Source organism: Glandiceps talaboti, chromosome 7 (genome assembly GCF_964340395.1).
Source record: "Glandiceps talaboti chromosome 7, keGlaTala1.1, whole genome shotgun sequence".
Taxonomy (NCBI): Eukaryota; Metazoa; Hemichordata; class Enteropneusta; family Spengelidae; genus Glandiceps; species Glandiceps talaboti.
The window spans coordinates 13,074,876-13,088,260 of record NC_135555.1 but is presented as its reverse complement, the minus strand read 5'-3'; the positions used below and the strand labels follow the sequence as shown (position 1 = coordinate 13,088,260).

Here is a 13,385-nt window from a genome sequence, read left to right as displayed (position 1 = left end):
ACTTTGATTAAAGTGTTAACTTTCAACCCTGTATCATCACATTAGCATTATCTTATCAATGGAGTCATCCGTATAACACGGCATCATTTTTTTTGTTTGGGACCATTTTTTCTATAGCTTGGTCAAACAACTGTTTTTCATACCCACATTTGAATCCTAACCCAAAGTGGGCCTCTTTATATGATTTAACTAGGTTCAGTGACAAAATCGGTCTATCAGCAAGATTTGACTAGTTCACAGTATTACATCAACTGATCACACTAAGGGTACAAAGATAAACAAAAAAAAAAGATATCAAATGTAATAACCACAGAGCCAACAAATAGAGACTGTTCAAGCATATGGAATTACATCAATACACGACAGTGTGACTGCATCAGTTTGCTTTCAGTGAAACCCATTGAAAAAAAATATTAACTGATGCTTTTTTAAAAATAAAATATTTACATATATCAGGGATGTTATGTTTCAATCTCAAAAGATATTTCATACTATTTGTATATACACATTTTAACCTAGTATACTTTTAAAATCATTTTTCAAAAAATAAACTTTTAAAGTTTTTTGTCTTTGTAGTGCATTTAGATTAGTATTTCTTTAATTTAGACTAATGTAAGCACTGTACCACAATTTAAATAAAATTGTAAAAAAAATTTAAACAATTATAGTATTTCGAATGCAGTATGGACATTGTTACTGAAGAAAAGTGAAGAGAGCATACTTAATTGAAATTGTAGCCAAAGAAGCCATGGGCTGAGTTCATACACTTTTTCATGAAATACTTTCACAAAATATTGACGAAACTTTTCAGAATGTTACATACCTTCAATGACATTAAAAATGACCTGGTATGGTTGGGGGGGGGGGGGGGGGGTATCCTTCACAGTTTTGTATTATGTATATTTAATTATGTAATCACTTTGTTCATGTCTAAGAATGCCTGAATATCAGTTTTTAGTTGTTTTTTCAATAGCAAGTCATGCTTCAGGTACCATTTGCTATGCAGCAAAAAGTCCTGGTGGGAAGGAGTAGTACTCCCATAGAAAGGTATATACTATAGGTGTGTGCTGTCCAAATGGGTCACTTTTTCACAAAAAGTGCCATAAAAACAGGGTTGATTTTTCATCTGAAACTCCCTATAAATCATGGATTGATAACATGGGAAATGTCTGCATGCTTAAGAAATACCTTCACAGCATCAAAGTAGAGGTGATTATACCATACTGAGCTACATAGAACAAAAAATATGGAATGTATACTCTGATCATTCTATGTCACTGGTTTTGCTGGTTTGAAATATGAGTCAAAATGTTCAAAATTGCCGTTACTTTCCCTGATTTTTCTTTCGATGGTGTAATTATGTTATTCTCCAATATCTTTTCTTCATTCAGCTGGAAAATACTCATGACCTAAGGGTTGCCACGACTCGTCTAGCGACTCGTAGTTACAAAGGCCCTTAGCCTGTCACTCATATTTTCCTTGGCTGAACGAAGAAATATATTGGGGAATACCATCTAATTGACCTGATGATTGTGATTGAAAAATCCCTAAAAAATGGATCTGTTTTTGGATTATGGGTAGATATTTTGTTTGAATTTGGGCTCCACATCCCTGTCTCAAAATCTGGGGAGTACCCCTCATCCCCTGGCAAAAGGTTTCCCTAAAAACATAAATTCAGCATAATACAGCCCTTCAAACACACAACTAATCATCCTTGCACATATAACTTCCATTGCACAATCACTAGTGAGAGTGTTATACATCTCACTTCAGTATTCTTTATAAAGTAGTGTTTTTTTTATAAAACACAATGTATTATTCAAGACTGTCAAGTTGAAAGGTCAAAAGGTGAGGTCAACTATCATGACACCTAGGATGAAATGGGTGCATCTTGGGAAGGTTTCACTGTCAGAGTCGGAGCTCTAGGTGGGGATGTTCTTGAAGTTCTTTCAGTAATTCTTCTTCAGTTGGTTCTTTTAACATGTCCCTATGAGAAACAAGAATATATATAGACGTTGGCATATGTTTGTCATCGAAAAGCAACTTTTATGTCAACTTTTAAATCAGGAATGCATTGTACAAATTCCCATTGTGTCTTACCTAAACATAGAATGCACGGTAGTTCGTATCGTTATTTCATCTTCTCGCAGTCCTTCACTTAACTGTTGTTGATGTCTGTCCCATTTGGTGATAAAGTTCTGTAAAGGAAAGGGTAGTCAAGTTTTATTAGGAGTGCCAGCTTCCAACAGTTTCACGTAATGAGCACTCATATGGGCTGAAAACAGCACAATAAAATAGAGAAGCTGGGAAAGGGCTTGTTATCAGGAATCCAATAAAAAGAAGATAGAGAGGAGGAAAAAGAAGAGGCTGAGAAACATGAAGAAGATGATTTTTTACTTTTTTCTTTTTGTAAATCGAAAAAGGAATGAGAAACATAAAAAAAATGGAGTCACTCTAATTAGTGTATACAGCACTCCTGAACTTCACATCATGCTGGATACATGCAATCTATCAACTGCTTGACAGACTGACTGAAACTACGATAACAGTATATCGTTGCCATAGTTACTCACCTCAAGTATAAGGGCTGTGAAAAGGTTTATGCAAATGAGGACTGAAGTGAAGTACCATGCAATGAAGTACAGCTGAGACCATCTGGATCATAATATAGAAGGAATGATGTTAGTATAATATACGATTTATTGTAGTATTCTATTTAAATTTTGTTCCAAACACAACTTGAAAATTTTACCTGAAATTTTTGACTGCACGCTTTAGTCTTTGTCAACAGATTGACCCACTATTCAGTACACGTGACCTTGCAGATATGTGAGCCTAATAAGGGGTCATAGGTGATTGGAAATTTATATCGCCCTCCATCTCTGTTCAACGATGGTTTAATGAAGTGCCAGCATGTAGACAGCTCCCTTTGCTCCCATTCAAAATGTCTAGTTTCAGTGTCTAGGATATTTACGTTGTTTATGTTAACAATTTTTTTTGTACACCAAACACTATATCTGACGACACGTTTCCTTTTTTTCCATTTTCCCACAAAATTAGTTTACAAAATAAAGTAATATGTTGACGTGAACTCTCAAACTTCTTCATAGCATCTGAATTCAACTGGTATTTGTAACAATGTGATCAAGGAGAAGACCCTATTTGCTTTATTTACCATATTTCACATCTACTGTGCTTTGCCTTCACGTTCTCCTTTGTTCATCTGTCAGATGACTGCCTTCTCCCATGAGTTGGCACGGCAAGGAAGGCAGTCACCCAATTCACATACAAACAAGAATATACACACAGGTCAGTGCCAGTGAGTGTCACATTTCTTGAAATACTAAAAATTTTATATATATTAAAAATTGTGGTTCCAATTACGCTCAATCTTAGAATAACCGGGGTAGGTAGATTTTTTATTTTATTTTATTATATTTTTTTTTCGTGTGAGTGTCTAGTTTAGGTTTCCCATTGTTTTCCAAATGGTCTCTGTGTTACCGTAGCCGATGACGACAAATCGGTCTTCTAATTCAAGTGTCGGTCTTCTAATTCAAGTGTCGGTCTTCTAATTCAAGTGTCGGTCTTCTAGTTCAAAAAACCGGTCTTCTAATTCAAGTGTCGGTCTTCTAATTCAAGTGTCGGTCTTCTAGTTCAAAAAATCGGTCTTCTAGTTCAAGTGTCGGTCTTCTAACTCAAGTGTCGATCTTCTAGTTCAAGTGTCGGTCTTCTAATTCAAGTGTCGGTCTTCTAGTTCAAGTGTCGGTCTTCTAACTCAAGTGTCGCGTCCGCCTTCTCATTCAAAAGTTTTCTATACTACAGGCTACACTACACTACACTACACTACACTTTACTATACTATACTATACTATACTATACTATACTATACTATACTATACTATACTATACTATACTAGACCAATGGGATCTCATGTGAGGATGTCCGGCTTTCGAGATATGTCTCACACTTGCACAACATGTATCATCACATCATGGCATCAGATACTACTGTAGTTACTGAAAATTTGATACTAGTCACTTTAGACGTGGTATATATGTACACAAATATGTTGCAGTCTGACGCAATGCAGTCAGTTGTCAAAGCACTTGACTCGCCAGTTACACAAACAATCGACTGTAGCATTCCAAAACCACTACCAGTGTATCTCTTAAAACTATTATGTGATTCTCACGAAAAACACATTTAAATTTAATGGAGAATTCTACACACAAACATGTGTATGTAGCATGGGCTCTTGGACCTCACCCGAAATAGTCGACATAGCATTCCATGAACTGGAAAGTCGCATTATTTAAATCTACACGAATAAAATATCACTCTGGACACGTTTCAGGGATGACGTTTTCGTGATATTTTGTGGCACCAAAGTCGAACTAAATAATCTGAGTGAAAAAATAAACCAAATACATCCAACTTTCAAATTTTCGTTGGAAAGCTCAGATACGGAAGTAACATATCTTTTCAATCCACAAATGTCAACGACACCAATAACACAAAGTATTGGATATCAAAACTCATTCCAATATTTACACAGGCAATCATGCCACCCAGACTCAGTCTTCAAAGGGTCCATTAAGGGTCAAACGATCAGATAGATAGGAACATGTAGTAACGAATAAGAATTTTGAAGAAAGTGAAATTCTTCACCGGGAAACTGGCGAGGAGAGGCTATAATGAAACAGAAATAAATACTAGTAACTTGAGTCCACTATCATAATCCTGACATCTCTATTTGATGAACAACACAAGTAAACTCTGGGCAAACAAATACGGGAATACTATACTATATACTATACTATACTATACTATACTATACTATACTATACTATACTATACTACACTATAGTATAGTATAGTATAGTATAGTATAGTATAGTATAGTATAGTATAGTTCAGTATAGTATAGCATATCATAGTATAGTATAGTATTATAGTATAGTGTATAGTATAGTATAGTACTGTATAGTATATTATAGTATAGTATAGTATAGTATAGTATAGTATAGTTCAGTATAGTATAGCATATCATAGTATAGTATAGTATAGTATAGTATTATAGCTAGAGTATAGTGTATAGTATAGTATAGTATAGTATAGTATAGTATAGTATAGTATAGTATAGAAAACTTTTGAAAGAGAAGATGGACGTGACACTTGAGTTAGAAGACCGACACTTGAATTAGAAGACCGACACTTGAACTAGAAGACCGACACTTGAATTAGAAGACCGACACTTGAATTAGAAGACCGACACTTGAATTAGAAGACCGGTTTTTTGAACTAGAAGACCGACACTTGAATTAGAAGACCGGTTAGTCGTTATCGGCCACGGTACTGTGTTGTTTATTTCTTCCTATCAGATGTACAGCCATTACAGATTGGAAGAACAGTTTTATTTTGTCTTTTTAAGTTGATATCAGTTTCTGCATCTACTATTTCTCATGAGACTTCACATTTTTTGTGATTTTATTATTCTTTTTCTCAATTAAGTAAACAAATGTTCAGGGTCGGCAGTGAAAAGCTAGGTGGGGTCAGGTCACTGGAACCAAACAATTATTTTTGTTTTAGCCCTTATATGAAATTGTCAATGTATCCTTTGGTATTCCATACTCCATTTTGATCAGAATGAGGCATGGATATCACTGTTTGTATAATATTGCATTAGGATTGAAAAATCACGATTCAAAATAGGAACCTTTGGCATTATGTGACGTGACTCCGATGATTGATACTTGAGTCATTACAACCTGTGTGAGATTTGATGAACTATTTAAAAACTACCATGAAGTAGGTTATATTTAACCTTCGACTTCTTGTCAAATTTTGTCCAATTGTTATTTAGGTTTCTCTATCCTACTGGGTAGGTGTGAAGTGCAGCAATGCGTCAAATGCAGTAATGTGTCACTGACAAGTATCTCTTATCACCTGTACATGGAAATTACTGATTGTAATCCTAGTCTTGTGATGAATTCTGTTGTCCGCACGTTGCTCCTAGTCCTGAACCAAAACAAGTTATATATCAAACTGTCCCTCATTTATTGAACTATAATAATTAATTTATTTCTGTGTACAAGCTAGGCCACTGGTCTTTCGGTACAAGAAAATGACAATGTACAAGGTCAAAGGTGTCAAAGAAAAAAAACAAAAAAACAAAAAAACAACAATAACAAGAATTTTATGATGTCGTGAGTCCCCTTCGTTTCAAACTATCAAAAATATACTTTGGACGTCACATGATTACATTTATATTTTGTGTTTGCATTAAAAGTATGAAGTTTTGATATGTAGTATTTGAAGTATAATGTGTTATTTAACTATGTCTTTATATCATAGTACTGACACCCTGTATAATACCAGGCACACAAAACTCATCCCATAATTCACATGCCCCATTTCTTGAGACTTGACACACAAAAGTCACTGACTATTAATTTTTTTTCTAAAGGCCAGACACATACAATTCATTTTGTAATGATGTCCAATTTCATGGTAAAGACACTGTGATTACTACTTATTGCATACATTTCTATTCTGTTAACAAAGATATTTTCACTAATAGAAAATGTTTGAGCTTTTTACAGTCTTCAGCTTGTTCCAAAACACTACCGGTAATTTTAATTAACATACTGGTACAATGTGTTCATGTACAAGGCATTTTAATCACTAGGTACTTTTTCTTTTCGAAATTAAGTCTTTAATTAAGTCTTCCGGCGAAATAAGCGAAAATAAGTCTTTAGCGAAAATGTCCAGGTTTATAGTAAGTGTCCCATTTCATGATACCAGACAAATGTGATTATTGGGATGGAGTGGGGAGTATCCTTTGGATAGTGCCCTCTACCGATAGAATGCATTTATCAGAGGGGTGATACTTCCATGATTAAACTCTGTCATTACATTGTGTCTGTCATCATGAAATCCCAACTCTACTTGACTTTATCACAATTTTTCTTACCCTGTTGTGGCTGTCGAATACACCACCAGGAAAACTTGCCAATTATTAACAACCATTAAATTCCAAAGAACAACCAAGGCAGCCTATAGGTTGGACAAATAATGTGAAAAACAAAGACACGTTTTCAGAAACGTGTGAAGGTTTATACATTTAAAGTATTTCACCAAAGTTGTGAAGAGCTTGTATTTCAATGAAATGTATACAGCTATGCTAGAGATATCTGGGACAGCTCACTATCTTCTATTATTTCTACAAGATGTAACAATGGCAGACAAGTTTTCTACAACCTAGGATAGACAGACACAAATTAAAACTAAACACCAACATTGGTCTTACTTCTTTCCAATTTTTTGCAGGTATGCTATTCAAACTTGTGTCTCCAGTGAGGTGTGTGACTTATCAGCCCAAAGTAGTACACCATGATGATGATGACAAGATGTCCATGAAATTTAATGATCACTCTCAACACTTTTCTGATTTTGAGAGTAGCAATATTTTATATATAATATTAAGATAAGTAGCCCACTTTATATTGTATACTTACTGCAAAGTCGTCAAAGTTGTTTGGCCAGTATTCCAACTCTTCATACGTACCACATGTTGTACACACGGAACTACAGAGATGAAATTGACACAATGACTCTCAGTTTGATTGAATGCTAATGACATGATGAAAGCAAAGAAGATAAGATCATAATATATATCATCATTTTTGTTAAGATTTTGTCATCAATTCACAAAATCCCCTAATGTTTGCTGTTACTTTGTTTAAGAAATCTCAGACCCACTCTAAGTTCAAACTAACAAAAATATTTTTACAAGTTTGTACAAGAGCTTGGGGTGTAATGCAATCACTGCCACTTAGAATACATTTTGTTGCTTCTTAAATGCATTCCATATATTTGTGAAATTACACCTTGTGTATACAAGTGAAAGGGTTAAAAATGATGAACTTTGCATCTACTATCTTTTTATCAACTTACTGATTTAGAGTATTGTTTCCCTGACATTTCTCAAAATCTATGACGTCCTTGAAGAACTCAATCCCAAGTATTGCAAAAAAGTAATACAGCACCTACAAATCAATCCATATATTTGAAATTAAATTCAGAGTTGAGAATAAAGTTACAAACAAAAAAACCTACAAAACACATATTAAATGATAGCATTGAAGTAAAACTGAGTACATGTACTTTATTCCATGGGATTCGCAAACACTTGACATAATATAGCCTCCCATTAAAAAGCCATACGCCAGTTTTATTAGAAAAACAAAAGATCGTACAGTTTGGCCACTAGGAGTGCTGTTTGGAAAGCAGGGTCATGCACAGTAGTTGCGTATTACAGCCTCCTTTAATTTGCGAGAATCCTCATTTTGCAGTCTAAAGCAGTCAAACAGACTACTAACTCCTTGGACATAATTTTAGGAACTAACAGAGCTGTTTTAACCTCAATTTGTTGTTCGATATTAACCCTCACTTTTACACATTTCATGCCCTTTTGTAACATTTTTTTTTTATAGAAATGCCTGCAAGGTGGGTTTCCAAAATATGGTGTATTGTTACTACCTGTGCGCAATTCTGAGTTGACACCATGTCTCATAGTCATTACTGCTCACTTACGCTGACTATATTATATTGTATGACTCATACTTACCACTAGGATACCAGCAAATGCTTTCATGTTTTTGAGAAGGTCAATCAATGTTGTTGTTACCAACCTCATAGACTACAAGAAGAAACAATGGATCTCATGAGCATGATAGTTGATTTTTATAACTTGGAATACAAAATATGGATTCTTCTCTAGTTAAATTATATACATATGGCACTTTTTGTCTCATTCCTTAATAAGTCATTGAAAATAGACTTTCAAGGTTCAACCCTTTCAAATTTCACAAACTTGACCTGCTAAAAGTACAATGACATTTTATTTATCTGCTAAAAATGCTTTCCTTTATCTTGTTTTTTTTTCACCAGCGGTTTTCTTTTTATATGCAGACGAATACAAATCCTTTCAGGTTTGGGACTAATTTGTGTGCTCCATATCACGTCACTGTTGGACAGTCAAGGCTTTCCGAGTCTGTTCACACGTTACGCTGGAGTCACGCCTCCCAGCAAACTTGGTACCTTTGAGCTCCATGTGAGTAATCATCCCTGCCTGTTCAAGTCATTACTCCAGAAGTCCCCCAAAATTTGCTCTCGTCTTATGCTTGAGACAAAATTGATTGAGTGATGCAGCCTGCCTATCGAGTCTGTTGAACAATTACACTGAGTTTGAGTCAGGCACAGTAAAATCCCCTATCTCAGTGGGGTTTGAACCCATGACCTCCTGACTGCTTATATGGAGCTCTAACCACTACACTACAGGGAGCAAGTTTTCATCTTGCTAGTTAACAAAGGTAACAAAATCATTCACTTTCTGACACTTGTTCACACTGTGCAATCTTCGGTAAATAGTACAACAAAAATATTGAGGCCTCTGTGTTTTTTGTTTAAAACAGTAATCAGTGAAAAAATGACTTACCCTAATCTGTGGAATGATTCGAAGTAATCGGAATACAATCAACATATTTACAATTCGTAACAAATCCCACAAAGATATTTGACCTTCCCCCTGATTGGGTTGTTCCCTGTCAAAGAAAGGACACAAACCAGTCATTAGACTGGAGTAGGGCTGCTTCCTGTGAAAGGGACATAGGGTGGCCATACTTAAATAATTCTATGTTTCTCATGACTGAGTGATCAACCATATTGATGCCCTCTATGGCAGGATTAGAAAATCATCACAAAATCCCCGACTGTACAATGGCGACCCTACGAGCACATATCTGAGCGAAACTTGTCGATAACTGCTGAAATTTGGGAACATATAATAAAACAAATGGTTCAAAGATTCCTTCTAACTTAAATTGTCATTTCTCAGTTTTTCAGACTGTTTAGGTATGATTATGACATGAAAAGTATTACGAACATGTACAGATACACTTACTTTTTTATGTTTTTAAAAAAAAATTTAACCAACCAACCCATCATTTTTTTTAAAGGTACAGTGATGAGAAACATAGAATTAAGTATGGATGTCCATACAGTAGATATACAAAATACGTCAGAGAGTGATGATAAACTTTACATTCAGCTGCCAAAAGTGGATAAAATTACATAAAAATAGCAGCAGTTAGAGTAGACTTGAGCTAGGCTGCCCCTTGAGAATGCAATTTACACACAGAAATAGGTTCAATTCATGTAGGTTTGTTTTCATCATGAGACTACATCTAGCCTATATGTAGATGTGTAGGACTAAACACTCAAACACTGTTTCCGCTATCCTAACTGACATTTTTATTTTTTTGAATTTTCACTCTCTCCAACAAGTCTACAATGACAGCTTTGTCACACTGGTCTCAAATGACATTCCTTTACAGACCGTTATTAGTCAAATACACAATTAAGACATATTTAAATCAAGCCATCAGCTCACATGATGAATCCACAATTAGATGTCGTCATGGAAATATACAAATATGGTGGAACTGAAAATTCAACATGCATTGCATGTATCTATTTGATATATGTTGAATAAATTTTGATTTTGGAATCAGTGTCTCTATTTTACCTTTTTAGCAAATCAAATCTAAATAGAAGACTTACCCTGATGGAGAAAATGGAGTTCCATACTGTATACTGTGCCAAATTTCAACAATCTAAACGTTAACAGAAATTTATTTAATTCAATTTTTAGTTGTTAAGTTGATGAGTCAACATAAGATGCATTATGCATTCTTGTAATCAGACAATATATCTAATGGACTAGATCATTTAATAATAGACAAACTGTGAAAGTGAAAATTATGATGTTGTTAATTGTTACCATAGCAATACCTAACGCTACTGTTACAAATGACACAATTACAAAAAATGCTACCATAGCAACACTAACACCTACTGGTTACAGATGATACTATTAAACTCTGCTACCATACCAACACTAATAGCTACTGGTGACAAAACTTACAAAACTAATAGCTAGTACACCACAGTACAAAGTTTGTTGTATATCACTTGTACTGTTTTTAACTTAGTATGATACTGATAGATTAATTTCAGATTAAAGACTGCTGTAGAGTAAAAAAATGTTTACTTGAATTTGAAATAATTTGTATTGAAAAGATTACATATAGTTCAAATAATAACATTGCTATCAACAACCATATAGTTCTGAATGCAAAACACAAACTGGTAAATTTTACAAATGTATGTATGGTAGTACGGCTAGTTTGGGGCACAATGATGTACCAGCACAGTTGAGATTTGTCAGGAAATATAGAATTGCTATCATGGTAACCAACTTACCACTAATGCAATGGTTACCGTAGCATCAAAGATATTACTTTTACTGGATATGTATTTCCGGAATCCAAGTGCCCACAACTTCACAGTCTGAAAATGTAGAAATGTACATGAAAAACTTGAACCATGTCTGTAGCTTTCAATTGAAGCAGTTCACAATGCGTGTCTTTGGGTCTCATGGTGTGAAAACCTAGACAGTAACTAATAGAGGGAGTCTCAAACAAAACTCTGTTTCTGAGACGAAATTTATGTGATTTACGAAATACTCTTTCCCCCAATTGAGTGAACTGTCATGGCAACACGCCTACCCAAATTCCATGTTGCATCACCAACTTCAAAACTTCAGGCCAGTTTTCTAGTAACAAGGCCACTTCAGACCTGAATTTTAATGTGGTTTACAAAAAAATTCTATATACATACATAAATCCATCAATAATCCGTTCTTAGTGTAAAATAATATTAATGTAAACCTTTAGTGGCATTAAAATCATCTCCTGGCATTTTTAGGACAGTAGATGACATACTGGGGTTTCCTTAACATCTACAATATGTATACACTGAGTTGATCATGGACTATATATGAATATAAGGTAGGAGTTCCTTAATCTCAGATTATGTCCCATTATCATAGAAAATATAATTTTTTTTTTGGATTGTGTCAATTTCAACACATGTATTCCCTGAAATCTTATCATATCCTTGAGCCAAACATTAAAACATTATAACGATATATATTATAGGTATAGATCGCAGATCCATATGAAATGAACATACCAGTTCCAGGAGATAGTAGACCACAAAGACAAAGTTAGTGATAGCTAGCTTAGAATCACTGTAACTTAGGGCTTGTTCATACTGTACTGCCAACTCAACCTATCAGTAAAAATAAAAGTTACGTGAATGTAACAAATTGTAATACTGGAAAATTTGAAAACACAATGGAATATATTTATTCATTTGATATGGAATTTTATATCTTAAAATCTAAATCTGCACATCTTGAGTTGTTCCATAAAGAAGACTGTTGCAATGGTGTGGAACTACCTAAATTTATACAATATTTAGCATGTATTACTAGAATATTGCACACACGCTGTTATGGCTGGGATGTTACACTTGTAATCAACTCACCATCATACATGTATTAAAAACAAAATCAAATTGAAAAAGAATGAAATTAACAAGGTGGATATCAATTACAAAGTCCTCCATGCAAATAACTGATGCCATCTCTTAAATCATCCATTCATGCAAAGGAACAAGAAATAAAATGTTGGTTATGTAACCATAGCAACACAATTAATGATATAGCAGGTCCTGTACTCACAATTGAAAATGTAGATTTAATGACATTGTTTATACTCACTGTTATACAGATGACATTAGCTAATGCCACCAGATTACCAAAGTAATTGAAGTATGGGTGGGCAATACAGTACTGAAGTTTCTTCAGGTGTACGTTTTCAATGTATCTCATTTCTGGTTGCTGGAAAGTGTACGGTAAAGGAAAACAAGTTTTGTTGTTGTAATTTAAGGTTGATAAGTAAATAAAATCTATCTGAGTTCCCAAGGTATTTATACTAGGATTCAACTATGAAACCAGGTTTATGAAAATCTATGCAAGTTTAGCATGTTTTGCCCTCTCTTTAACTGGGTTAGCCAAACCTTTGTATCCATGCTGTCCAATAAGTAGAAAGACATAAAAGTGTCTAGTCTAGATGCTATCTGGGAGACTGAATCTCAAGATTTGAGGCCACAGATTACATCTTGACTATAAAGCCTTTCGAAATAGACATGGTTCCAAGCTACCCATGAAAAGACCCATTTAATTTTTTAATTTCTTCATATAACACTTTAGACACTGTTCTAAGCTAGTGACTCTAGTGAGTATTAGCTATCTAGACTTGGGTCAATAAATGAAAATTTTGTGTGTGAATGAATGGAAAAAATCACACTATACACTACAAATGAAAGCAAGTTGATATGCTTGCAGACTGGATCTATTGTATTCTTCAATATCATGACCTGTTCTGTACATGAGTGCTAACTAAGTCTAACATCC

At 34.4% G+C, this 13,385-nt stretch overlaps 1 protein-coding gene across 1 annotated transcript in view; it reads right to left on the bottom strand.

Annotated features, from left to right (window-relative positions):
* Positions 1–902: 902 nt before the first annotated feature.
* Positions 903–13,385, bottom strand: part of LOC144437964 (two pore channel protein 2-like) — a 32,548-nt gene continuing 20,065 nt past the window's right edge. Inside the window, exons 14-25 of the mRNA XM_078126997.1 lie at positions 12,690–12,809; positions 12,098–12,196; positions 11,327–11,413; positions 10,625–10,677; positions 9,501–9,606; positions 8,631–8,702; positions 7,958–8,049; positions 7,519–7,588; positions 6,975–7,057; positions 2,574–2,655; positions 2,101–2,198; positions 903–1,987 (exon numbers count right to left, since the gene is read on the bottom strand). Coding sequence (XP_077983123.1) covers positions 1,909–1,987; positions 2,101–2,198; positions 2,574–2,655; positions 6,975–7,057; positions 7,519–7,588; positions 7,958–8,049; positions 8,631–8,702; positions 9,501–9,606; positions 10,625–10,677; positions 11,327–11,413; positions 12,098–12,196; positions 12,690–12,809 — 1,041 coding nt within the window. The 3' untranslated portion in view covers positions 903–1,908. The remainder of the gene's footprint in view (positions 1,988–2,100; positions 2,199–2,573; positions 2,656–6,974; positions 7,058–7,518; positions 7,589–7,957; positions 8,050–8,630; positions 8,703–9,500; positions 9,607–10,624; positions 10,678–11,326; positions 11,414–12,097; positions 12,197–12,689; positions 12,810–13,385) is intronic.